This window comes from Marmota flaviventris, chromosome 2, assembly GCF_047511675.1.
Source record: "Marmota flaviventris isolate mMarFla1 chromosome 2, mMarFla1.hap1, whole genome shotgun sequence".
NCBI lineage: Eukaryota > Metazoa > Chordata > Mammalia > Rodentia > Sciuridae > Marmota > Marmota flaviventris.
This window is the reverse complement of record NC_092499.1, coordinates 136,478,885-136,506,697: the sequence shown is the minus strand read 5'-3', so window position 1 is coordinate 136,506,697 and position 27,813 is coordinate 136,478,885. Positions and strand designations below refer to the sequence as shown.

The 27,813-nt window shown below is 39.6% G+C and overlaps 1 protein-coding gene across 2 annotated transcripts in view; it reads right to left on the bottom strand.

The window, feature by feature from the left end:
* Positions 1–27,813, bottom strand: part of Crtc3 (CREB regulated transcription coactivator 3) — a 109,283-nt gene that overhangs the window by 38,409 nt on the left and 43,061 nt on the right. Inside the window, exons 2-4 of one of the 2 annotated variants that reach the window (XM_071608602.1) lie at positions 21,307–21,382; positions 11,693–11,812; positions 1,333–1,394 (exon numbers count right to left, since the gene is read on the bottom strand). In XM_071608602.1, coding sequence (XP_071464703.1) covers positions 1,333–1,394; positions 11,693–11,812; positions 21,307–21,336 — 212 coding nt within the window. In that variant the 5' untranslated portion in view covers positions 21,337–21,382. The remainder of the gene's footprint in view (positions 1–1,332; positions 1,395–11,692; positions 11,813–21,306; positions 21,383–27,813) is intronic. The other variant, XM_027920047.2, reaches the window with a different exon arrangement.

Sequence of the window (27,813 nt, the reverse complement as noted above, 5' to 3'; positions counted from 1 at the left end):
ATTCACTTTCTCATTATTGTGAAAACAAGGCTAGACTAAATGATTTCTCAGTACCTAGGAGCTCTAATATCCAGTATAACCACCCCAAACCTACAAGAATAGGATTTGCTAGCTGAACATATAAAACATTAACAAAAGGGCAAATAAACATCTCTGAAAACTTTTTGAAACTGGCCAACTGCATGACTGAGTCCTCTTTAGGTGACATGAGGTCTTACTCTAGATGTGTAAAAATATTAATCCTTATCACATAACTTGATTATGTGTAGGGGGTGCATAAGCAATCCTGGATACAAATATTTTGCATTCCCATTTGGATAGACATGAAGAGAACTATAATTGTTATAGTCATCAAGAGAATGAAACTACTACTCTGACTAATCCTACTGCTCTGGAAAGCATAAGACACTTTATTTGTTTATTTATTTATTTATTCTAATTTGTTATACATTAAGATACTTTTTATTGGATACATGTAAGAAAAGTACCAGTTTGGAGATATGCTTTTTCTGATTTAAAATAATATGCTGTATTTATCCAAAAAACTTGAATCCTAAGATTCTTAAAAAGATTCTTAAAGGTAATTAAAAACCCGCTCGAGATTGGGGCCAGCTGTTCCTGTCTTTATTTCCTTTTCCAGATCGGGACTATATATCAGTAGTAAGTGCTTGGTCAAGATTTTCCCAGAGAAAAGACCTCAACCCAGAAAGCAAATTTTTAAAAATATATATGTACATTCCAAATGCCTCCTAAATGAGCCTTGGTGACCTGAGAATGATATCATGGGGCTGGGGATGTGGCTCAGTAGTAGTGTGTTGCCTAGCATGTGTAAGGCCCTAGGTTTGATCCTCAGTACACATAAACATGCACAAAATCTGAAAATGAAACCATACAAACAGATGCAGAAGTCCTTTTCAGTTAATTTTTTGTACACAAGTACTCAAAGAGATCCTAAGTCAAATCACTGTGCATATTACCATTTTAGGAGTTTTTTATTCCTTTTAGTTGCTTATGAAGACACCCTGAGAAAAGGCATTTATTTTTCCATGTCTCAAATAGAAGAATACCCAGTCTGAGTATTCTGTTGGCAAATATATCCCAAATGTGTTTTTATTTGATTTTTAAGTAGGAAGATCTAGATTTACTTAATTTTTCACTTTATACTTTCATACAAGCCCATGATTATACATCAAAAGACTTAAGTTTTATAAGAGAAAACCAGACTCTCTTTTATTCTAAAACAACATTCAAGGTGAATGAAATAAAGTAAAATCATTTTAAAAATAACATCTGTATATCTTTTAAAATATATTTTAAATGTAGCTTGCTTACCTTGGCCAACTCTCATCCAGGGGCTGTGAAGAGTAATTGGCTCCAAAAGTACTACCATCAAAGTAGAATTTTTAATAAAGGAAAAATAATGGAAAGTTGAAGCAAAATTAAGAAGCTGAAATTGTGAAGAGCTAAAAACTGTGTCTTTTGCTCTTATCTTCATCTCTACACCTGACAGTTCTTTCTTTATGCCTTCTCTTATCAACTTCCTCTAGGACAGTCTATTCTTTTTATCTTCTAACCAGTGTTTTCTTTGCATGATTCATTTGAGGCATTTCTTATTTTTCTGCATGCCCAGCATCTTCTGTTTTCAAGAACAACCTCCATACCCACCCCAAACCCAGTTAGGCTGCCATTCTGTGCAGGCCTCCCCATTCCACGGATGGACCCAGTCAAGGCACTTCATCTCCCTGGAAACAATGATTGGTTCAAGGATGGGCTTTTGACACAAGCAGGACCAAGGAAGAATGCTTTTTTGAGGGGGTGGTACTGGGGATTGAACCCAAGGGTGCTTAACCACCACTAAGCCATATCCCCAGCCCTTTTATATATTTTATTCAGAGACAGGGTCTCACTGAGAGTTGCTTAGGGCCTGGTTAAATTTCTGAGGCTGGCTTTGAACTAATAATCCTTCTGTCTCAGCCTCCTAAACTGCTGGGATTACAAACATAGGCCACCCACCTAGCTGGAAGAATGCTTCTGAAGGGGGAGAAAGGAGTGCCACAAATAAAGGTGGCAAACCCCCAGGCTATTTGAGTCTGACAGCTCCCTTTGGAGAAAGCCTGCCAGTGCTTGAAGTCAACACAGGGGTAGCACCACAGAACTACAGAACCCTGGATCTAGCTCTTGAGTTTCTAGTGGCAAGCCAATAAATCTCCTTCTTCCAAGTTAAGGTGAGTTCATGATACTTATAACCAAAGACAGGTGCATTAGACTTATGGAGATACTTTCATAAATTCTGTTTTGCTCCTTGGGTCTAGCATGCCTTAGAACATGTTCCAGATAGAGTAAAGAAATGGGATGCTGCACTGTACATACCAAGTATAGTAGAGCTATCTGCATTTAGTTAATTGTACCCAAGGGATTGTCTTAGGGCATTTTAAATCATATTGTTCTCTTGCATTGAAAACCTTTGATGATTCTCTTCCACCTGGAAGGCAAAATCAAATTTGGCTACACAGTACTTGTTTGCTCTTACCTCCAGCTGTCTGGGTTCCACAAATATATCCTGTCTTTCCTGCCTCTTTGCCTTTGCTAATCCATTTCCCTCTCCTCTGCTCCCATGTGGAACACAGCCTCCTCAAAGACCTGGCTCTCCTCCTTGTCACCCTCACCAAAATCAAGTCAATTCTTTTTGTCTCTTTTATCACTGATTGGATAAAATGCACCAATAATGCTTTTGATCCCAAACCACATCCCCAGCCCTTTTTTAATTTTCATTTTGAGACAGGGTTTCACTAAGTTGCTTAGGGCCTTGCTAAATTGCTGAGGCTGGCTTTAAACTTGCAATCCTCTAGTGTTGGCCTCCCAGACCGCTAGGATTACAGGGGTGTGCCACTATGCCTGGCTCCAAACTCTTCTTCTTCTTCTTTTTAAATATATATTTTTAGTAGTTGATGGACCTTTATTTTTATTCATTTATTTATATGTGGTGCTGAGAATTGAACCCAGTGCCTGACACATGCCAGGCAAATGTCTACCACTGAGCCACAACCTCAGCCCTCCAAATACTCATTTATTTTTTTTTAAAATATTTGTTTTTAGTTTTAGATGGACACAATATCTTTATTTTATTTTTTTTCATATTTATTCTTAAGCTTTAGGTGGATACAATATCTTTATTTTACATTTATGTGGTGCTGAGGATCGAACCCAGTGCCTTATATATGCTAGGTGAGTACTTTACCACTGGGCCACAACCCCAGCCCTATCTTTATTTTATTTTTTATGTGGTGCTGAGGATTGAACCCAGTGCCTCATGCATGCTAGGCGCTTAAGCACTCTACCACTAAGCCACAACCCCAGTCCCCAAACCCTTATTTCTTAAAGTAGAAATAATAAAGAAGATACAAGTGCATTAAGACATCAGCAATGTGAAAATGGACACAATAAGCTTATACTATGTGCCAGGCCTATGCTGAATTTGTCCTTCAACTTAATTGTAACCATCCTGGGAGGGAGATGATTTTATCTCCTTTTTATAGTTAAACAAACTGAGGCTTAGTCCTAGAAATGCTGAGCAATCCAAGGCAGCATGCATGGCAGATGAAGGGTCAAATGTACAGCTCACTGGCTCCAAAGTTCAAGAGCTCTTCACAAAGTCACACAGTAAAGACTGAACTAGCACCAAGTGCCCAGAAAATAAACTATATATACCTGGAAGGTTCTGGGAAGAAGGACAGGTGCTAGAAAAGAAATTATCACTGGTTTGGACTCAGGGGGGAATGGGATTCTTAATGGAGAAGGTACCTGTTGCGTATGCCTAGGCTGGGCATCTCAAGGGAATACAGAATCTGGAATTAGAAAGATATGGGTAATAATGAGTTCTTAATGATTTAGCATAAAACATTCCCTTTGCCAAGAGAAGCATTAAATTGCAGTTTCCTCTTCTAGGTATTCATTTTCTTTGTCATGTCTCATCATCTTCTTTCTTAATCTGACCCTGAGCTAATACAATAAAACAGATATTTTCAAGAAGGGTAGTTCTTCAACTTTTGCTATTAGGCTTAATGTATGTGAAGTAAAGGTTAGAGCAGATCACAGGAGGAAACAGAAGAGGAAAAAGTGATAAAGAAATCCAGGGCTAGGGTTGTGGCTCAGTGGTAGAGTGCTTGCCTAGCATGCACAAGGCACCGGGTTCAATCCTCAGCACCACATAAATATAAAATAAAGATATGTGTCCACCTAAAGCTTAGGAATAAATATTAAAAAAAAAAAAATCCAAAGGCCCTGTGAGACAATGAGCACAGCTGGCAAGGCCATTAGGGAGTCTCACAATCTGTGGTTAGCTGCTTTTTCTTGTCTGTAGGATTTGATGAATCTGCCCAGAAAAACTTAATTCCATGAAGCAAATGTTTACCATTTTCCTCACTACACTGCCATCCTTAAAACCATTAAGTCTGACTACACAGTATTGAGAATTCAAATTAGAATGTAGTGACATAATTATAATGACCCAATATTGGTTATTTCAATGTTGAGCTATTAGAGAGCATTTCAACCTTCCTGATGTCTATTAACAACATGAAAATGTAGTAAATTCCTGACATTTTTCACATGATTAAGATGAGGTATCAAAAGTTAAAAGATGTAGCTGGGCACAGTGGTGCATGCCTGTAATCCCAGTGGCTTGGGAGGCTGAGGCAGGAGGATCGAAAGTTCAAAGCCAGACTTGGCAAAAGCAAGGCACTACACAATTCAGTGAGATCCTTCTCTCAATAAAATACGAAACAGGGCTAGGGATGTGGCTCAGTGGCCTAGTGTTCCTGAGTTCATTCATCCCCAGTACCCACGCCCCCTGCCAAAAAAAAAAAAAAAAAAAGTTTAAATGTGTGACCTCTGAGCTCTATTATTTCTTACTGTCTCATTTATTTTGGTAGGTATTTTTAAAGCCCAAGTGTGGGTACCAAGAGAATCACTAAAATTACAAGCTTACAGTTAAACTCAACAAAAATAAAACTTAAAAAATATGGGGACTAATGAGTTCTTAATGATTTACCATTATTTGTAAACTTAAATTTGTTTTTAATTCAACAAGCAGCTTTGGAGGGCTTGCTAGTTGCTGGCATACAAACATAAGAGAAGCACAAGATACAGAGTGATATTTTGTTCTTTCTAGGGATAGAACACAGGGCCTTGTACATGTTAGGCAAGCACTCTACCATTGAGCCACCCTTGAGCCTCCCTGCTAGCCTCCAGGATATGATTTTTTGTTTGTTTGTTTTGTTTTTTGGTACCAGAGATTGAACCCAGGGGTACTTAACCACTGAGCCATAGTCCCAGCATTTATTTTTTATTTTTTTATTTTTAAGACAGGGTTTCACTAAGTTGCTTACGCTAAGTTGATGAGGCTGGTCTTGGATTTGTGATCCTCCTGCCCAGCCTCTTGAGTCACTGGGATTACAGGAATGTGCCACCATACTTGGCTAGGTTTTTTAAGAAGTCACACTGGCTCCTTCTTTAGTACCTCCTTCAGCAGTTAAGCTTAGTTAGCTAGTTAAGTCTTAAAAAGTAAGCAAGGAAGAGGTGGGTGCAATGGATAGAAATAGAAATTGAGTCTAAAAAAATGTCCCTATACCTACCATGAACATTTTATCTTCCCCTCCTTGGCTCTTACTCCTCTACCTTCCAACAGATGTTCCCTGAGGTCCTGCAGCTTCATTCTACAATGACTGGCATTACTTTCCAGGGACAGGATGGGACTACAGGGTACCAAGTAGTGTGGGAGCAGGGGGAAGCTAAAGCCTCTGACCAGTGCCCCCTTGGGTGGAGAAGCCTACCTTCACTGCATCCTTACCTTGGGAACTCTCAAATCCATGCCTCTAGCTCCCAGAAGTTCTTGTGAACCACAAGTCCCTATTTCCAACTGCCTACTTGGTTTCTATTCCAAAATCACACTGGAGGCTGTAATCCCAGCAACTCAAGAAACTGAGGCAGGAGGATCACAAGTTCGAGGTCAGCCTCAACAATTTAGTGAGGCCCTAAGCAATTTAGCGAGACCCTGTTTCAAAATTAAAAATAAAAAGGGCTGGGAGGGCTGGGGTTTGTGGCTTAGTGGTAGAGTTCTTGTCTAGCACACATGAGGCCCTGGGTTCGGTCCTCAGCACCACATAAAAATGAAGTAAAGAGAGGGGGGATAGTAGGGGATAGGAAAGGTAGCAGAATACAACAGTCACTAATATGCCATTTTGTAAAAATGTGAATGTGTAACCGATGTGATTCTGCAATTTGTATTTGGGGTAAAAATGGGACTTCATAACCCACTTGAGTCAAATGTATGAAAGATGATATGTCATGAGCTTTGTAATGTTTTGAGCAACCAATTAAAAAAAATGAAGTAAAGATATTGTGTTCACCTACATCTAAAATAAATAAATATATATATATATATATATATATATATATATATATATATATATATATTAAAAAAAAAAGGGCTGGGTTCAATCCTTAGTACAAAAAAAAAGTACATCAGACACCTCACATGCCACCTAAAATTCAACCAATTGCTACTCACCCTCTCCCACCCGCCATCTGCCCTTCTTCTTATGCTCCATCTTATTCAATGAGGGGCCATCCATTCAGTTGCTCAAGCTGGGATCTCAGAATCACCAGTCTCTCCTCCCTCTCCAAGTCTCTGTGGTCAGTTGAAGAAAATCCTTCTAAAGTTCAATCCATGGACAAGGAGACCCAACTCCTCACAACAAGAGGGTGTTAAAGGAAACAGCTCTCATTCCCTCTTCCCCAGAAGGGGAATAGCTCTTCTTTTTGTTGATAAGAGAGGCTCTGTTGGCCATTTACCAATAGTGGGCGGAGTCACTGAGCCACAGAATCTCAAAACAAGTTCCACCCTGTCTTTTTTTTGTTTGTGTGCTGCCTGACTAGTCAGGCTGACAAGGCCTGGGTTCTTCTCTTGGCTTCCAGTCTCCATTTGGTAATTGCACCTGGGGCAGACTTAGAACAGCCTTCTGGAGGTCAACCATTATCTCTTCTACCCTCTTAAACTCTGTTCTCCTAGGGACACACTTTGTGGCTGAGGCCTGTGACCTTCCATGCAACTGGCAAGGTCAGTGGACTTGGAATCTGCTTAAAAGAACCCACCAACCAAGACAAATTCCAGAGTCACATTTAATATATAAAACTGGTCACAATTTTTTCCTTTCTAATTTCTCAGCCATGTCTTTACTGTTACCCCACATCCTCTTGTCCCTTAACTTCTAACTATGTCCCTCTTGAATACAACTTAAAGTCAATTTTTTTAAAAAAATAATTTTTTAGTTGTCTATGTGTCTTTCTTTTATTTATTTATCTGAGTGCTGAGAATCAAACCCAGTGCCTCGCACATGCTAGGCAAGCACTTTATCACTGAGCTCCAACTCCAGCCCTTTAAAGTGAATTTTAAAGGAGGTATATGAGCAGAATCTTTTTGAGTCTTTGCATCTTCCTGTTTCCCTCCTCATGGGTGGCAATAGGCTTCATGTGGAATTTTAAGTCAAGAACATTTTTCCCTTAAAACTCTAAAGACTAATAATGTTTCCTTGTCCCTTGATATTATGTGAGTGTTAGGCGTATGGAATACAGCATGCTAACTGACCTCAGGGAACGGGAGCAAGAAGGGCTATTAACAGCCTGGCAGCTGTAAACAGGGAGAAGAGTTTGTAGTCTGAGCTTTCCTGCCCAGGCCCCCGGCCAGGAACAAACCCTGGTGGCACCTCTCTGCCTGTGGGGGGCCCAGCCAGGGCCCAGCTGTGGTGGTGCCCTGGCCTTTGCTTGTGGCAGCCACCATGTCAACAGCACAGCCCACTACTCTAGCCCTTTCTGCAGTATGGCCGCCCACAGTAGGAGGAATCTCTATGTCTGGGATCTGCTTGTTGTAGCTGCCCACTCTGGGAAGAAGCTGGATTATTTTTTGAACAATGTTCGTTTCATTTGTGATTATTATATCCCTAGATTGAACTCTTAGCTAAGACAGTCTGCTCATTCTATAACACCCAAACCAAGAAAACAAATGTGATAACAGAATTCTGAATACATTTTTTCCTATTTCTATCAACAAAGATTCAAAACAGTTTTCATATTTTCAAATGATACAACTTCATTAAAAAGGTAGCAGCTCAGTAGCAGAGCACTTGCCTTGAATGTGTGAGGCCCTGGGTTCAATCCTCAGCACCACATAAAAATAAATAAATAAAAATAAAAGATTTTGTGTCCATCTACAACTAAAAAAAAAAAATTTTTTTTTTAAAAAGGTAACAGAGGGGCTGGGATTGTGGCTCAGCGGTAGAGCACTCACCTAGCATATGCCGGGCCCTGGGTTTGATCCTCAGCACCACATAAAAATAAATGAATGGAATAAAGGTATTGTGTCCAACTACAACTAAAAAAATAAATATTAACAGACATGTGAAAGGCAACCATTTTAAGCAATTTATTTCATAAGCAACAGAAAACAGGCCATGTAAGTAAAGGACTTAGGCTTCTCTCCTCCAAGTTCTCCTGAATAAATTAACACCTTTGATGTAAAATCATAATCCTGCTTTTATATTTTACTTGAAGTTCATGGTCCCTTGATTCTTTAAGAGACTCACTGCTTCATCAGTGAGTAGCCGGACTAAAGAACTAAGCTAAAGAACTTTCTTTGTATCAGCAAATGTCCAGTCCCAGGACCCCAATTAGGGACCACAGAGAGAGACCTGATGATCAGTGAGTCAGACTCAGATTGTCTGCTGAACAAATTTACCTGTATATTAATTTGGTTTTGGCCTCTCCTTCCCTTAGGAGTCTATGAGCTTTGCTGATGCTTTCACAAATATGTCTTTTAGTCCTGAGTTCATTGAGTCGTTTTTGCTGATGCTTTCACAAACTGATTTGTATATAGAGTCAGGTTATCCCCTAGACTATATTACCTGGGAAGAGACAGGATTCCTTGAACATTCAGCACAACCCCTTCTGCAACTTTGTTCATTTCCGTTCCCACTATTGAACAGTCCCTGCCCAACTGCTTACTCTCATATATCACATTTCATTATCTGAAATCACTTTCCTTAATTTCATTTTTTTTTTGCCTCTTTGCTATCTGTCATCTCCCAAAGAACCGGAAACTCAAGAGGGTGGGTAAAGTTTATCACTGCATTCCCAGTGCTTAGGACAATGCCTGGAACAGGGAAGGTGCTATATTTATCTGTTGAATAAATGGACACATCAACCCCTTCTTATTCACACTCCAAGCCTCTGATTTCCCTCCTTCTCTGGTTCTCCAGGACATGTGAGCTGCCCCTCCTATGTATCCACACTGCTCCGGAGCTGCCTCAGTTCCAGCACCACACTGTGCTTTGGTCACCTGCTGGTTTCACTGCCACTCCCACTAGACTAAAAGCAGTTTGAGGACAGGGACCACAGTACTTCCACTGTTATGACTAAAGTGTCTAAAATGGTGCCTGTCCACTAGCAGACACTTCACAAATAATTTTGAAGTGAATGAACATTCTTCTCTTTCTCTTTTCTTCAATTCCCTCATCTATTCCTATGGTTAATAAAGCTATATACATATATACATACATGTATGTGTATAGACTACACATTTTTTAGAAAGTACGTGAGATGGCCATACACATACATATTTACACAAATACATACAACATATGAAAGAACACTGACAACAGAAAGAGGGGCCAGATGTGGTGGTGCACACCTGTAATCCCAGAGGCTCAGAGACTAAGGCAGGAGGATCCCAAGTTCAAAGCCAGCCTTAGCAAAACTGAGGCGCTAAGCAACTCAGTGAGACCCTGTCTCTAAAGAAAATACAAAATAAGGCTGGGGATGGGATGTGGCTCAGTGGTCAAGTGCCCCTGAGGTCAATCCCTGGTACCAAAAACAAAGAGAGAGAGAGAGAGAGAGAGAGAGAGAGAGAGAGAGAGAGAGAGAGAATATTAAGAAATTTAAGAAAAAAAATACACTGTGTGTTTTTTTTAATATTTTTAGGTTGTAGATGGACATAATATCTTTATTTTATTTATTTATTTTTATGTGGTGCTGAGGATTGAAACCAGGGACTCACATGTGCCAGGCAAGTGCTCTGCCACTGAGCTACAGCCCCAGCCCTACACTGTGTTGTTAAATCAGGCAAAGAAACAATATTTTGCCTGAGAATTCCAAGCAATTTGGACCAGCTCTGATAAACTACTCCATCCCCACATGCGCAATCAGCTGAATTGCCTCAGTCCCCTTTTACCTTTTGCATTTTGTGTTAAAGTTAGCACACTTTCCAGAAAGGAATCAAGATCATGTGTCACCTTCATGTTCCCTGGTAATGGCCATATAATGTACAAAACTAGAAGGGACCAAATGTGTTGTTCTGGGGATGGGAGAGAAGGGAGAAATCACATTCCCTGGAGTCATTATCCTCTATTCCAAAGACATTAAAAACCAGAAAAGCCTTGAGGCCAGGAAGTTGGGGATTTCTATGTATACCCACCACAACTCTTCACACCAGAGTCACTCTTGTACCAATGTAGTCCTCATCACCAGTGAACTTGGGTGGAGGGCAGGAGTACAGCTGGGCGTCAGCTGGGCTTCAGCTAGACCTAGATTGATCCCAGGCTCCTCCAACCACAGCAGTGGAATCCTGGACCAGTTACTACAACACTCAGTTTTCTCATGGGAAAATGGGGGTTAAAAAAATAAACGACTCAATGAACTCGGAGGACTAAATGACATATAACTTGCCCAGCACAGTGCCTGGTATGGGTAGGTGCTCAGTAAGCATAAGTGCCCTCCCCCACTTCCTGGTTTCTAGGCTTGTGAAGCCAGCCCTACCATCACTGCCAGGAATTCAGCTCTCTGCGAGATTCACCACGCCTTTCTTCTCTTTTCTCCACCCCTGTGCCTGTGTTCTGAAAAGAGTGAAGGGATACAGAGGCCCTCCTGGCACACCTTTGTGTCCTCTCCCAAAAAGTCCATCTCATTTCAGTATCCCCAAAACCCTCAGAACCATGCTGGTCAGGCAGCAGTACCTCCATCCTGTTCTTACGCCCACCAATAAGTACTAGTTAAATAAAACTATAAGGTGAATTTGCTTCTCCTTGTCTTTATTGCTACTTAGCAACACAGAGTTTGGTGTCAAGTATATATCATGATATACTATTTTTCCTAAATACCAAGTTTATATTTTTGTTGTCATTTATTGAATTTGAACATCTACAAATAGAAAATTGTATGAGATTTCTTCTTTCAGTTCCAAAATCAGGTCACCAGGTCAACAGAAATACAAATGAATCACAAATCTATCTATCCATTTTTGCTGGGTGGACCAAATCTCTCTAACTCAATTCAAAGTCAGGCTTAACTCTCAGGTTGACAATTTGTGAAGAAAATGCTGAGAAGTCTCGGGATTAAGCTGAATAAATCACATGTTGTTTATATTCAGTTATCTCATGAAACTGAACGTTATCAATGCTTTCATAAATTAAACACCTAAAGCTGTAGAGATGTTTCTAGTTTTGAATCATTTACTTTTATTGCCTCCATGCATCAGATAAAATGAAGATTCTGAGGTTGCAGGAGAACTATAGGGAAGATAAATTCTGAAAATCTTTCAAACATTTCAAAACTTACACTCCCTTCAGACAGTGATAAAGGATATTTGTCGTCCTGGCTTGTCCCCAGACCTTCGGTGAAGGGGGTGGAAGCGGTTTCTGGCTGGCCTCTCCACCAACCCATGGTGGCGGGTTCCACGTATGTTATCAACTTGATGAAATGATGGCTGTAGAGATATGGAAAGAAGAATTAGCCTCTGACTTTGGAATTGCCACTCACCCTCAAGAGCAAAAACTAGTAACAACAGATGAAAAGACTGAGATTATAACGTTCCTATTGTACACTGGCATGCGTTCAGTCAAGGTAAATAAAATAATGTAGTGAGTGGCACTATTTCTACCCAATTACAGAATAGTTTAAAATAATTTTATCAGGTTAAGATGAAAGCAGAAAGAATGATACATAAAATTGTCACAATTAGGAGGTGGAGAATTGGGGATTCATATACCCTGTATTATGAATTCATGTACCAAATCCCCAAAACACTGATGTATGAGACATGTAAAAGAAATATATTTAAGATAAAAATACACTGATAAGTGATGGGATATCAACTTGTTCTGCACAGTCTTTTAAATTTTTGATTGGATTCACAATGTTTAAAAATTTGGATTTGAGGCTTCTAGGGAAAACTCAGAACATTGTGGCCATATCGATCCACAGTCCCACATGGCTGAAGCTAACAGTAGTGGTTCCCTGTAGGTGGGACACCCACACTCCTGCTTTTAATACTCACACCAGGATCACCTCCCTGACTCATTAGGTCAGACATCTAAGTTTGCAACCTTGAGTTAAAGAGGAAAAAAAGGAATACTGCCTAAATATAAGTGGAAAACACGCAACTCTGTTTCCCAAAGGATACAAATGAAACTATAAAACATTTGAGGCAAATCCATGGTGAATAAATCCAAAATCCTTTGTTAAACAATGCTTGAGGTACATTGCTTGACATTTTTGAGGCTGCATCATAAAGGGCAACCTTTTTGGTTGTCCAAGACCAAATTCCAGGCTGCACCATTAAATATTACAGAACAGGGCAATGTGTATACAACATTACATAATAGATGTGTTGTTAACTATATGAAACCCACCCCTATATTAAAACCCTACCCCTAGTTTTATTAAGGTATAATAGTAAATAAAAATTATATAACTGGGCACAGTGGCACATGACTATAATCTTAGTTACTGGAAGGCTGGGGCAGGAGGATAACAAGTTAGAGGCCAACGCTGGCAACTGAATGAGATTCTATCTCAAAATAAAAAATAAAAAGGGCTGGGGATGTAGTTCAGTGGTAAAGCACCCCTGGGTTTAATCTTCAATATGAGGTAAGAGGACTGTATATATTTACAGCATATAATGTGATGTTTTGATACATGTATACACTGTCAGATGAATAAATCAAACAAATTAACAGTCCATTGGGTCACATACTTATCATTTAAAACATATTTTATTTTAGGTAAATTGAATCCTACATAAATTAGCTAGCTTACCAAGAAAGGAATTCTATGAGAGAATGTTTTTATAAGGGAGCTTCCTTAGTTAAGAACTAATTGCTAATGTTTCTTTGTTAAACATATGGATTTTCTCATATTGGGAATTACTCCTATTTCACTTAAGAGGGCTGATAAAGTCTAGGCTAATTTAGTTTAACAGTTCCAACCTATTTCCACAAAGCAAATTTATGATTTTGTAAAATAAAGAGATTGTAGTAAGGAACAATTTCAGGGCTAGAAGAAAAACATTTATTACAACAGATAAGCTGGATTTAATCTCATGTAACAGGGCATACTATTCTAAGAAATAACAAATTGAAATACCTATAAAATAATAGGACAAACCAACATCAGGTGCTTTGAGGAATGATGCCACGAGAAGTTCCCAGCATCACTCATGAACCATCAGACAAGCCCCCACTGAGAACTATTCTGCAGAACAAACAGCCTGTCTTCTTCTCAAATTGCAGTCATGAAAGACCACAACCAAAACAACCCCAAGGAACTATTCTGGATTAAAGGAGATGAGGATATATGGCATGTTATAAATGACAATACTGACATAGTTGGCAAACTCTGAATGTCTATACAGTAAATGATACTGACATTAATATAAAATATCATTTAGTTGATCATTATAGCGTGGCCATGGTTAGGTAAAAGAATTCCTTATTGTTAAGAGACACAGGAAATAAGTAGACATAGCATGTATACACACATATTAAGAGAATGAAAGAGAAAGAAAATGGGGCAAAATGTTAACAATTAGTGAGTTTATGTGAAGGGGTATACACAAAATCATTGTTCTATTCTTGCAAGGTTTGAAATTTTTTCAAAATGAAAAGTTTATAAGTCTAAAATCTGATAAAGGCACAGATACTGAAGCAGGACTTACCTCTTTTCTAAAATTTGAATGACTTCAAAATCAAATAAATCTTTAGATTGACTTAAAATATGATCATTACTTTTGTTATTTTTTAAAATTATTAAGTCTACCTTGAAAAAATAATTACAACATTATTGACTTGGGCAAAAATACATAATCTTTAGGCTACTGTCCACATAAAATTTATCCTTTTATAATTTTAGGTTATAGGGCCTAGTGATATGTGGGATAAGAGATGTTTAATGATTTTTAACTATGTTCATGTTGTATGGCAGGAAATATGACTTAAACAAAAATATATCTAAATAAAAATACTTACTATTAATACAAAAATGAAAACATAGAAATGTTTTTGCTAATTAAGAGGATTATGCCTGTAGCATATTTTATTATCAGAAACCTGATTCTCCATCAGGTGCAATGGCACATGCCTGTCAACTCAGCGGCTCAGGAGGCTGAGGCAAGAGGATCACAAGTACAAAGCCAGTCTCAGCAACCTAGAGAGGCCCTAAGCAAAAGTGAGACCTTGCCACAAAATAAAAAATTAAAAAGGCTGGCAGTGTAGCTCAATTGTGAAGCACTGCTGGGTACAATCCCCTGGTATCAAAAAAAAAAAAGAAAGAAAGAAAAGAAAAAGAAACCTGATTAAGCAAGATTGAAATAATTTTAAGAGACAGATGCTTCTATGCCGAAAAGCTGGAGAGGGTCCCTTTGTTAAATATGATGATATATTCACTACAATAGTGTTAAATGTAGTTAAAAATATAGAATTTTCACTGAATAGTCTCAGGGCACAGTTACTGACAGACTGGCTCTGGGAGGCCAACATATACAGCTGAGGGTCTTTAGAAGGGGTCTCCAAAAGCAAAGAGCTCTGAAATGTCATCTAGACTTCCTATCATGCCTATATTTTCTATTTACAGTTGCCTCTTTAGCATTAACTTCTGCTGGCTCAAATCCCTTATTACTACTTGGACTCAGTTTGCAGGGAATAATCTCGGTTGACATTTGATATTTTCTTCTCTTCCTCACCATGGCTCAACCTCAACTATCTCTGTAGTATCTGATCTTAATCCAATCTAAACTATATTTGGTTTTAGTCTTCTCAATTCACAGGGACCTAATTTGCTCATCAAATGAGGTAGAACAGTTGTTCAGCTAGGGAAAAGGGCACTGAGGAGGTTGAACAGTGAAGAGGAGGGAGCTGGAGGTATAGCTCTTGCCTAGCTTGTGCAAGGTCTTGGGTTCAATCCCTAGATTAGCACTGCAAGAAAAAAAAAAAAAAAGAATGAAGAAGTCTGTCAAACAGCATGGTTATCTGCCAGTTGGTCAAAGCCCCTAAGTTCTTTTTTTTTTTTCTCGGTGGTTTGGGTTTTTTAAATGTTTCTGCCAGTGCTCAGCCCCTAAGTTCTAAAAAAATATAGTGACAGACACATAATTCTCCTTTCCCCACCACGTTTCAATCTCTTGTTTACTGAAAGTTAAAATTTTGTTATTTAAAAATGTATTATTAAGTCAACTTTAAAACAAAATAAATCTTTCCTCCTAAAAAGAGAGAAAACTCTACCACCCCAAAAGGCCAAGTACTTCCAACTTTTATATGGTTATACCCACAGAGTATGTATTCTTTTGATATCTATTTTTGTACTTATTATTATATAAACAATTCCCCATATATTTCATAATACTTATATTTGTTAATTCAATAATTATATAGTATTCCATTTCTAATGTTCATAAGACCAACATTCCACGTTCAAGCTCAGGGTCCTCCACTTACAAACAAGTTACTTCATCTTCCTTATCCATAAAATAGGAAAGATGCTGATGATAACTTCCTCACAGTCTTGCTGAGAAAATAAGATGCCGTCTCCCAGGAATACCTGGGTATTAGCAGGAAGAAGGAATGTCAGCATTGTCCTCAGGTTGGATTTACTAGGAAGGATCATGTCAAAGTCACCCTGAAGACCACTTTTTGTGATCTGGAGGAGCAGCAGCAGCCTTGTTAGCTTCCCCAGCATTCAGAGCCGCCCCCCGCCCCACCCCCCCGCCCAATCTCCCTGAAGAGACCTACAGTGAGGCACTACTTGTTGCTCACACCTCATCACCTTGAACAGCTGCAGCCTGGAATGATGGCTGGAAAAAGTTGAGTGGGTTTTATGGTATGGATCTGGAACATTCCCCAAAGGCTCATGTGTTGAACACTTGATTCCCAGTGCAGCAATATAGAGAGGTGGGGATTTTGGAAATGATTGGATCTTGAGGGCTCTAACTTCATCAATCTAAGTGGATTATTGGAAGGTGGTAGAAACTGTAGGCCATGGGACCTGTTCATAGGGAGTGGGTTCTTGGAGGAATGCCCTTGGGAACTGTCTTGTCTGTGGCTCCCTCCTCTCTCCCTCCTGCTTCCTGGCTGCCACGAGGTGAGTCTCCACCATAATGTTCTCCCAACTATGATGTTCTTCCTCACCATGGTCCCAGAATCAACAGAACCAAGTGACCATAGACTGAAATCTTTGGAACCATGACACAAAATAAATCTTTCCTCCTTGAAGTTGTTTCTCTCAGGTATCTTGCCACAGCAATGAAAAGCTGTCTAACACAGGGAACCACATGACTTGTTTTGGTCAATGGCTTATGAACAGATATGATGTACTTTTTTTTTTTTTTTTTTTTTTTTTTTTTTTAGCAGTACTGGACATTTAACTCAAGGTGTCACATAGGCTGGATAAGTGCCCTATCACTGAGCTACACCCTCAGCCCATGATATATACTTGTTCAAACAGAAACTCATTCTCCTTTCCTTCTGCCATGAAAATGGCAGGTTCCAAATAGAGGATGCTCCTTCAGACTCAACTATAGAAAAAAATACAAGGAGGAGAGCTTCAGTAGGTGCTGTAATATGAGTGAAAAATAAATGTTCAAAGTCCCAGAGTTTTTGGATTGGTTGTTACTGTAGTCAAGCTGGCTGACAGAGCAGTGATGGCAGAGAGCGATGACACTGAGATGGAGAGCCAAATTTTTCTTGACAGGCAATAAGGAGGCATAAAGTCAAAATCAGCACCTATATACTTTGAGGAGGCTGTGGCCTCAGGCTCTGAAAAGCACTATTCTGTTTCAGAACATTAGACCCAGATACCTGTTAAGAAGGGAGGGAGGCCTCTGTGCTTCTGTATACAAAAGCTATTCCACTCAATGTCTGGGATGCAGACCACCCAAGGGAGACTGAACATGTGCTCAGAAGACTAACATGGCAGAGGCAACACTGAGGAGGAAAAGTCAATTTCAAAGAATTTCCAGTAATGGTCCAAGCATTCCTTGTGGGAAGAATAAGAATTTCACTGAATTTCTTTAGCTTTTTGTTTGCTTTTGAATGGCATTCTAGTTTTTATTCTGAAATACATATAGTGAGGGTAGGCCCAGTATATCTGAGAACCTGGGGCCAGCATAGGCCTTAGACATCAGAAAGGCTATGGCCCCATGGGAATAATGCTGTAAGAAGCAGCCTGAGACAAAGTAGAGATATCAGTGTCAACAGCCTGATAGGCAGGTTAGCACTGGGAGGCGCACACACCTTTGTCAAGGGCTGGCCTACTAGATTCTGCTTCACAACACAGCCTAATTGCTGGGACTGAACATGAAGTAATGACTGGGTGGTAACCCAAGGCAGGGAAAAGGTGGATTCTGGGTCTGAGTCACCAAATCTAAGGGAGGGCAGACTGAAGATAGAGAACAATTCAAACACCAAGGTTCGATGGAACCTCATGAGGCAGGCAATAGGGTGAGAGTGATATCAGGGTGGGCAATAGAGGGCTATGGCCAAATCTTTCTTTGCTTCTATGAGTGAGTTATGGGGGAAGAAGGCATGTCCAAAGTGAGAAGTAGATGTCGAACTGTTGAAAGCCCTTGTCTCAGGCTCTCCTTATATTACAGGATTACAGGCTCCTAGATTTCTGGTTTGTTTTTGTTTTTGTTTTGGTGGGGGTGGTGGTGGTAGTGGAGAGTACTAGAGACTAAACCCAGGGTGCTTTATCACTAAGCTATATCCCAGGCAGGCATACACACACACATTTTTTTTTTTTCCCTGAAATACATAAAAGGATGGTAGACCCAGTAATCCAAGAACAGGGTCTCCCTAGATTGCCCAGACTGACCTTGAACTTGTGACACTCCTACCTCACCTCCCAAGTTGCTAGGATTATAGGTGAGCCACTGTACCCAACCTTTTTTATTTTTGGTGTGGGGGAGTACTGGGGATTGAACTCAGGGACACTTGGTCACTGAGCCACATCCCCAGCCCTATTTTGTATTTTATTTAGAGACAGGGTCTCACTGAATTGCTAAGCATCTCACTGTTGCTAAGGTTGGCTATGAACTCGTGATCCTCTTGCTTCAGCCTCCCAAGCCACTGGGATTACAGGCGTGCACTACTGTGCCCAACTACAGTATATTCTTTTTTTTTTTTTTAACATTTTTTGGTAGGTGTTTATGGACAGCATGCCTTCATTTTATTTGTTTATTTTTATGTGGTGCTAAGGATCGAACACAGTGCCTCACACATGCTAGGCATGCACTCTACCACTGAGCTACAGCCCCAGCCCCAGTATATACTTTATGTGTGAACAATAACACTCTTTTCTTCTGTAGCAAAATAGAAAAAAATCAACCCTAGCATAAGGTTGTATCTCTATACAATTATGAGAAGCAGAAGAAATGTGATTTGCAAATATCTTCAAGTAAAATATGGGTTTCTAAGTGTTAATAGGATGACCAAATAACATTATTGCATATAAGGAGTTATATCAAGGTTGGGTGTGGTGGCACACTCCTATAGTCCCAGCAACTTCTGAGGGAAGAGTATTGCAAGTTCAAGTCCTGCTTGGTCAACTTAGTGAGACCCTGTCTCAAAACAAAAAGTGTTGTGGTAAAAGCACATCTGGGTTCTATCCACAGTACTGGGAGAAAAAAAACAAAGTAGTTCTATCAAGTTTTTAAAAATACATTGTACTGGGGCTGGGGTTGTGGCTCAGAGGGAGAGCGCTCACCTACCATATGTGAGGCATGGATTTGATCCTTAGCACTACATAAAAATAAAATAAAAATATTGTGTCCATTCATAACCCACTTGAATCAAAGTGTGAAATATGATATGTCAAGAACTATGTAATGTTTTGAACAACCAACAATAAAAATTAAAAAAAATATTGTGTCCACCTATAACTAAAAAATAAATATATAAAAAAATACATTGTACTCACTTAGCATGCATAAGTCCCTAGGTTTGAGCCCCCAGCACCAAAAAGAAACAGAAAAAACATGCATAAAACCAGGGTTAAGCCTACACATGGCTCATTGAAAAGTATGATCCAGAATATAACATAATATCAGTGTATTTACAGAGAGGTACCTAATCAATATTCTCGCACAGAAGTAATTCTATATAAGACAAATCTTAGTAGCTTAATTTATAGAAATTTTGATGAATAGAGGTCAAGAAAAATTTGATAAAACTCCTTCAAGGGCAACAGAATACCACTATCAATGCTAGAAACACATATTGGCATGAAGCTTCAATATTATAGAGAGTTGCACTGGATGTGATGTCACCTTTTTATGCTATGAGGACAATGTGTTAGCCTGACCTAGGGGGTCATTTATATGGCAACTTCAAACATCTCAGCAGTGAACCAGGAAGCAAATAAGTCTTCCAGAAAACAGAAGCAAAGGGGAAACCTAAAGGAGAGCACTGAGAAGGGAGTATTTTGTCACCTTGTTTTCAACTCACAGTCCAGAAAACTAAGGTAGGACAGGCAAAGCAAGGGAGCAGGGGCTGGTGGCTTTACACAAATAAGAGGAAGTACTGCTGACCACAAGAAAATTCAGTTCTGTTTTTTTTTTTTTTTTTTTTTCTCCTACAGATGAGAAACCAAGATCCAGAGGACAGTGATTTTTCTTAAGGTCACATGGCTAGTACATACCAGCCTGAACTCAGAGTCCTAAGCCTCATTAAACGTTCTCTTCACTTTGCCTTCTTTGCTAAGTAGGGTATAAAAATAATTATTGTTTGAGACTTTAAGGGGATATTTTGTTGATATATATGGAAGAAAGCAAAAAAGATGACTTTATTAAGAATTTTTCTGGGACAGGACTATAGCTCAGTCATAGAGCAGGTGGTAGGCATGCACAAAGCCCTGGGTTCAATCCCCACCACCACAAAAAGTTTTCTTTCATTTAAATTTTATTGTGTTCTTAAAAATTTACTGACAAGCTAAGATTCAAAGAAAGGATAATAGTCCTGTTATGATATGTGATGATATTACAGTTTATACAGCACATGTACAGCTTGCTATTATATCCAGTTATCTGATTTGGGTTAGTATCTAACTTATTTCATAAATGGTTAAAAATCACAACCTATGCTTCCTCCTTTAAAATTAAAACACTACCTCAGTCATTCTAGATTCTTCCATATACTTAGGCCCACATCTGTTTCTCACCTTCCTAATAGGTAGGAGGCTGGTGAGAGGTTAAGCTGGTAGGAAGGGTACCAGATAGAGTGAGTTGGGCCTGGCCCTAAGGTCATACTTGCACTTATTAGTAAGCTTTACCAGACAACCTCCTGCTCACCCAGAATGGTGTCTGTTTCTGTTTCTTTAGTTCTTGTTAAATGTCAAATATTGGCCCCTAGTAGTAAATAAATTTCTGTTCGGGAAGAGTAGAGACTTAACAAGTTTAGATTAGGCAAGTTCCTTAAGCAGGGCTTTTCACTGATACATAGACTAGTTAGTGGAAGATGTTATAGGCTATCTATTTTATTTTATTTTTTGGAGTAGCGGGGACTGAACTCAGGGGCACTGTACCACTGAGCTACATCCCCAGCCCTATTTTGTATTTTATTTAGAGGCAGGGTCTTACTGGGTTGCTTATTGCCTCGCTTTTGCTGAGGCTGGCTTTGAACTTGCAATCTTCCTGCCTCAGTCTCCGAGCCACTGAGATTACAGGCGCGCACCACTGCGCCTGGCTAGGCTCCCCCTTTTAAAAAGAGCAAATGTAACCAAGAAACAACTTTGCCTCTCTTGGGACCCCAGCAAATCATTCTAGCCACAGCCAGCACCTTTTACTTCCCAGAACAAGGTGGGGAGGGTAAGAAGATCTGGCCACACACACACACAAAAAAAAAGGATGCGTCTGGCAGAGGTAATTAGACTCTCAGAGCCCTGAACCACCTGGATAGGTAGGCTTTTTTTTTTTTTTTTTAAACATAGAAGGTATACCTTTTTTGACTGACTGAATTTGAGATCCATTCTTCTCCAAAATACCAAGGAGTCCTGCTATGAGCAATGAAAGGAGCTAAGAGAAGAGCAGACCAGAGAAGGGGTTAGCACCCACCTTCTGACTTGAGACCCTGCCTGTCATCATATTGGTATCCTTTGTGTTGCCCCTTCTTAGTTCTATTTTTATTGTTATTATTAGGTACTGGGAACTGAATCGATGGCACTTTACCATTGAGCTACATCCCTAGCCCTTTTTATTTATTTTGAGACAGGATCTTGCTAACTTGCTTAGGGTCATGTTAATTTGCTGACACTGGCCTCGGACTTTCGATCCTCCTGCCTCATCCTCCTGAATCACTGGGATTACGGGAATGCACCCTGCCTTAGTCCTATTTTTGAATGATATATAAAAGGGAAGCAGATTATAGGCACAAGCCTATAATCTCAGTGACTTGGGAGGCAAGAGGATCACAAATTTAAAGGGAAGTCTGAACAATTTATCAAGACCCTGTCTTAGAATAAAATAAAAGGGGTTGGGGGCATATCTTAGTGGTAGAATGCCCCTGGGTTCAATCCTGGTACCAAAATAATAATGATGATGATGATGATGATGATGATGATAAATTAATAAAAGGGAAATAAAGTTAAATAGATAAACTAAACTATAAGATTACTCCAAAAAATGACAGAGAGAAAACAGATTTGGGGGGTTAGTTGTTTTTAGGTTGTTTTATGGTCAAAATCAAACAATCAGAATGACGGCAGAGAGCCAGACCAAATACTCTGTCAAAATAAGAAATAACAACAAAGCATAAAGCATGCCCAGAGCCTGGGGCTCAGGTTCACACTGAGAGCTCCTACTCAAGAAGTGGAAGAGAAGAGGCCAACATCTCTGGGCCTCTTACCTGGAGAGATCAGATGATGTTCCCCTGGCTGTCAGCAGTGAGACCTCAGATCTTGTCTTCTGCATCTTCCCTCCAGCACCCCACACAGTGCTGCCACATAATGGGTTCCAACATATTTGATGAATTATATAATGTTTCTAGCTAATCAGGCTCCAAAGTGGAGTGTATGCCTTTCATGGGGGATGGGTATGGAGGAAACATTAGAAGTTCTGTTCTCACTTAGTTTCCTATTCTTTGTGTATATAACAGTAAAGAGGGATATGTATAAAATTTATAAACAAACAACATACAAAACTCTTAACACTCTTTCTCCCTCTCCCCCCAATCCCTCTCTCAGCACTGGGGATTGAATCCAGGAGCACTTAACCATTGAGCCATATCCCCAGTCCTTTTTAAAAATATATATTTTATTTTGTGACAGGGTCTTGCTAAAAGTTGCTTACCCTCACTAAGTTGCTGAGGCTACCCTTGAACTTGCAATCCTCCTGCCTCAGCCTCCCCAGCTGTTGGGATTACATGTGTGCCACCAAACTTGGCACAAAACTTACTGCTAAGATCATGATGAAAAAAGTACAAATGGCATTATTAAAACTGGCAATGCCTATGTATGAAAGATTATTCTATTCTTCTTACTTTTCCATCATGGTAAGAAGAAAATCAGCTGCCTCTAGAGATCAATGGACAGAACTTATTTACCCAGAACAAATTCCTCCAGTTGACCTATTAGTATCAAAGTTAAAAGAGGAACTACACTCAATGTTTAAAGGAAAGGCTTCCCTTACTACCCAGCACATCACCCCAGGCAGGCAAGGGTGACTATTTTCCATAATACAATGAAGAATTTCAACTCTGAATCCTCAGGGATAGCCAAAGCAGGGCAGGGGATAATGCAGACCCCTATCTTTAAAGGCATTTCACTCTCTTCAGGGCATGCTGCCCAGGCCCCCAGAGAAGTACAAGTTTTAAACTGCCAGTTCCCACCCCACCTCCTGGCCTGGGATAATGTGTTCTAATGAGGGAGGCCTTCTGTTGAGTGTAGTTCCCCTTTGATGCTAATAGGATAATGACCCGAGAAATTCGGTCAGGGTAAAAAAGGTCTGCCCATTGATATCCAGAGGCAGCTGATTTTGTTTCTGACAGTGATGGAAAGAACTGTGGAAGAATTGTTTTTTGTTTGTTTGGTTTGGTTTGGCTTGGTTTTGGCTGGGTTTTTTTGGGGGGTTCCAGGGATTGAACTCAAGGGCATATCCCCAACCCTATTTTGTATTTTATTTAGAGACAGGGTCTCATTGAATTGCTTAGCGCCTCACTTCTGCTGAGGCTGGCTTTGAACTCGAGATCCTCCTGTCTCAGCTTCCTGAGCCTCTGGGTGTGTGCTACAGCACCTGGTGGAAGAATTGTTTTTTGACATATAGATGCTTAAGCTGAGCCAGGGCAGGGCAGAAGAAGTGAGAGCTAGAAGTATATTAAAATAGGAAGGAGAATGGAATCCTGGAAGGCCCAAAGGTCAGGTGGGTACCTTAGGTCAAGAAGTAAAGCAGTCAAAGTACAGGCCTTAGGAAATGGGAGTAGGAGACAGTCATGGGGCACCTGTCCTGCTCCCCTCCTTCTGGTCCCACTGCATCCAAATCACACCAGATTCACCACTGTGATTATGCTTGGTGAAAGACTTCATTGAGTTTGTGAGAGATCTGTAATTTAGATAAAAAAAAAAAAAACTAAGGGGACAGATGAAACAAGAAAGGCAAAATGTCCTAAACTAGTGATGAGTATACATGGGAATTCTTTACTCAATTCTCTACTTTGAAACATATATATAGTATATGTGTGTGGTGCTTTAGGAATTAAACCCAGGGCCCAGGCATGCCAGGCAAGCACTCTACCACTGAGCTATATTCCCAGCCTTGAGGTACATTTTAAATTTCCAAATAAAAAGCTTATTTAATTAAATTTATAATGCTATAACAAATCAAAGGTATTTTTCAGCTTTTACCCACAATAACGTCTATCTACATTTTAGAGAGAGAAAGAGAGAGATGAAAGCCAAGTTTTCTACCATGTAGTCAACAACCTTTTCCTCCATACTATTAATGTCTTTAAAGAATAAAATAAGTATATAATTTCACAAAGTAACTATAAATGTTTAAGAGAAAATGTGTCTGGAAATAATAAATCTGGAATATTTAGTTAAATAAAACAGAACATAATAATTCTAAATAAAGCATATTGGATTAAAAAAACTTATATCCTGTTTTTCATTTTAAAGAGCATAGGTAGTTTTCCTCATTTGGCTACTTCATGAAGAGACATACAAGGTATCCTGCTGGATTCACACAGTTACGAGAATTAGGAATGACTTCCAAGTCAGCCAGGTCAACTACACAGCATCCTCACCAATGGTCATCCAGCTGCTACCAGAACCCTTTGAAGATGGGATCAGCCTATGACATTCCCAGCAGGCCACTTCTTTTTCACATAGCCATGCTTCTGGTATGTTCTTCAGGCTATAAAGTGTCCTTACAGAATTCATCATCTCTTGAGGGTATCTGCCCAGATAAGAGGATGCTAAAAATCCATCTCCATCAGATCATTCATCCCCATGAAGAACCAAGCTACCAAAAGTAGAAGAATTGGTCTGGAGAACCAGATTCTCCATTTAACTTGAGTCAAAAGAACAACTGGATCTGGCTGCTTGCTTAGAGAGAATTAAGCTGGTATGACAACTTAATTCAATTTCTTTTGTCAAACAAAGAGAAAAACTGGCAGAACCCATATGAGGGAGCTTTTTCCTCTCCTCTAGTCCCACTTCTGTCTGTAGACATGGAAGGGAAAGCTGACCATTCTGACTGTTGAGAGCTACTGTTCTGAGCTAGCCCTCTCTTTTGGATGGGCTAATGTGTTAACAAGCCTGGCTGGAGTGCAGAAAGCTTCTTGGTTCCTGACAGTCTCAGCAGGCTCTCTCCCTGGCAAAGAAGGTGGACATTCCCCAGCTCCTCAGCATGCAACTGAAGAGGGAAGCCCTGTTAGCCCAGCCTCTGCAGGTTTAGCTGGTTCACTTTGGGAAGAGGAAGGAGGGAAGACAGTTTCATGTTGATCACAGAGCCCAGCCAATGGGGCTTTCAGAGTTACTGAGCTGCCAGGAATAAAGCTAATAATTTGATTTTCTATGGGCTTCTTACAGACACCTTATCAGTGATAACCCAGACCAAGGAACAGTGATTAAACTACTTCTTCAAACTCTAGATTTATGATATTTATAGTTCAGCTGAGGATTTTAATCAGTGAAATTTGAAGTCAGATTAGGCACCATTAAATATAGTACAAACTACACATATTCTCCAAGTCAGGGGATCTACTTTACTTGGTATGCTAAAAATGGATGAGGAGAAATAATCATTAGTGAATTTGGTTATTTTTCATGGATTCTTTATTTGTTTCTTTTCTTTTTTGCAGTGCTGGCCTCCTACTTGTTAGGAAAGTGCTTTATCAGTGAGCCATACTCCCAGGCCTAGAGTTGAATGTTTTGAGGTTTTGTTTTGTTTTGTATTTTGTATTTTGTTTTGTATTTCTGCTAATGCTCCAAAGTAAAGGTATATAATCAGCATGGAATATACAAATTAAACTTTAAATGTAAAATGTTTAGTTCGTGCAATAATCTAGATATTTTCTCTAAAACCATAATGAAACTTAATGAGAAATGCTGAAAATTTTTAATCCTTTTCTGAATATCTTACTTTGATTTGTTTTTAGGGAAATTTTTGAGATTTTTCAGTTTCTGGGAATGATTTATAATAGTAATGGGAAGACCGAAAAATTGCAGGATTAACCATCACACACATGTGTCATAGCTGGAAGGTAGAAAACCAGCATGAGGTGTTAGCCTGCTTCAGGATAATAACTGCCCCCTTTCGTTTTTCATTCCCTGTAAGCCTTAGACCCACTCTGCCAAGCTACAGCTAACAGAACCAGTATATTCCAGACCACAGTCTTCTTCCTTAACCCAGATCCAACACTGTCTGTTTCCCCAAAGCTGCAAATCCCTATGCGGGGAGAGTGGAGCAAAGGTAGAAGTCCACACCTCAAAGGCACAAAGCAAAGGTTTGCTTCTTAGGAGCTCTGAGATGCATAAGAGCAGACAGATCACAGACACACTTAGAGTTATTAGTAATGATTCAGGCTCTAGAATCATTACTTTGAAAGATAACTAAGCCAGGTGCAAGGCACACAAGTGTAACCCTAGCAACTTGGGAGGCTGAGGCAGGAGGATCACAAGTTCGAGGCTAGCCTCAGCAACTTAGCAAGGCCATAAGTAACTTAGCAAGACCCTGTCCCAAAATAATAAATAAAAAGAGCTGGGGATGTGGTAAAGGGCCCTTGGGTTCAGTTCCTAGTACCAAAAATAAAGGAAGACAACTAGCTATTTTAATAAATAACATATTCACATTTGTTGTTGGTACTGGGGATAAAACCCAAGAGTACTTTACCACTGACTTACATTCATAGTCCCATCCCCAGCTTTTGCTTTAATTTTGATACAGGGTCTCACTAAATTGCCAAGACTGGCCTTGAACTCATGATCCTTCTGCCTCAGCTTTCCAATTTGCTAGGATCATATTTATATTCTTTTTTTTTTTTTGACACAATACCTTTATTTTATTTATTTTTATGTAGTACTGAGGATTGAACCCAGGGCCTCCCATGTACTAGGCAAGCGCTCTACTGTTGAGCCACAATCCCAGCCCCCATATTTATATTCTTAACAAACAAAAATTATAAAGATGGACAGTGACAAAGCAAACTTCTTGTTTCCCTTCTATCCAGTTCCCATCTCCCAAAGAATAACCAGAGTATTAGCTTTTTGGAAATCCTACTAACATTGATTATGTGTGTAAGCAAATTCATATTTATATTACTTCTGTTTCTTTTTTTATATATACAAATGGTGTACTAATACACCATTCCCATGCTTTTAATCTCCCATTAAATTCTTAAGGCTGATTCCAATGTCTTAGACACTCTGTGTATCTCAAAAATATTGGAAAACTCAAAACAAAATCTAGTCAAACCTGTCATGGCACACACACCACACTGTTAAGTGGATCACTCTCTTCAGACAGATCATGTTAGCTAATTTCTCTAAGCCTTATATTCTCCCCAGTATTATCCAACCCTCAAACAACAGGAAGACGAGCCTCTTTCTCCTCAGTTCTTTCCAGGTGCATTTAACCATGGCCAACCCTCCCCAGTGTAAAGCTCGGGGCAGGAGGGTAATGTGATTTGGGGAATGGTTCTCCTCCTCACCTTGTCTCTCCTACTCTGAAGAGCCAAGCTTCAAGGTAAAGGAGGAGCTCAACTCCTATTCAGCTCTCAACTCCCAACTTCCTATTCCACTGAAATTTCCTGAGGTAACTGTGGTCTTTCCTTGCTACTAAGTCCAAATGGACTTTTTCAGCTCATAAATCACTTGATCTCTTGAAAGTATCTGAAATTATTGGCAATTTATTCTCTTTTGAAAACATTCTTCTCCTGAATCCCAGGACTCCATGCTATCCTGTTTTCCTCTCTCTCTGGGTGTTTCTTTCTAGATTCCTTTGCCAACTCC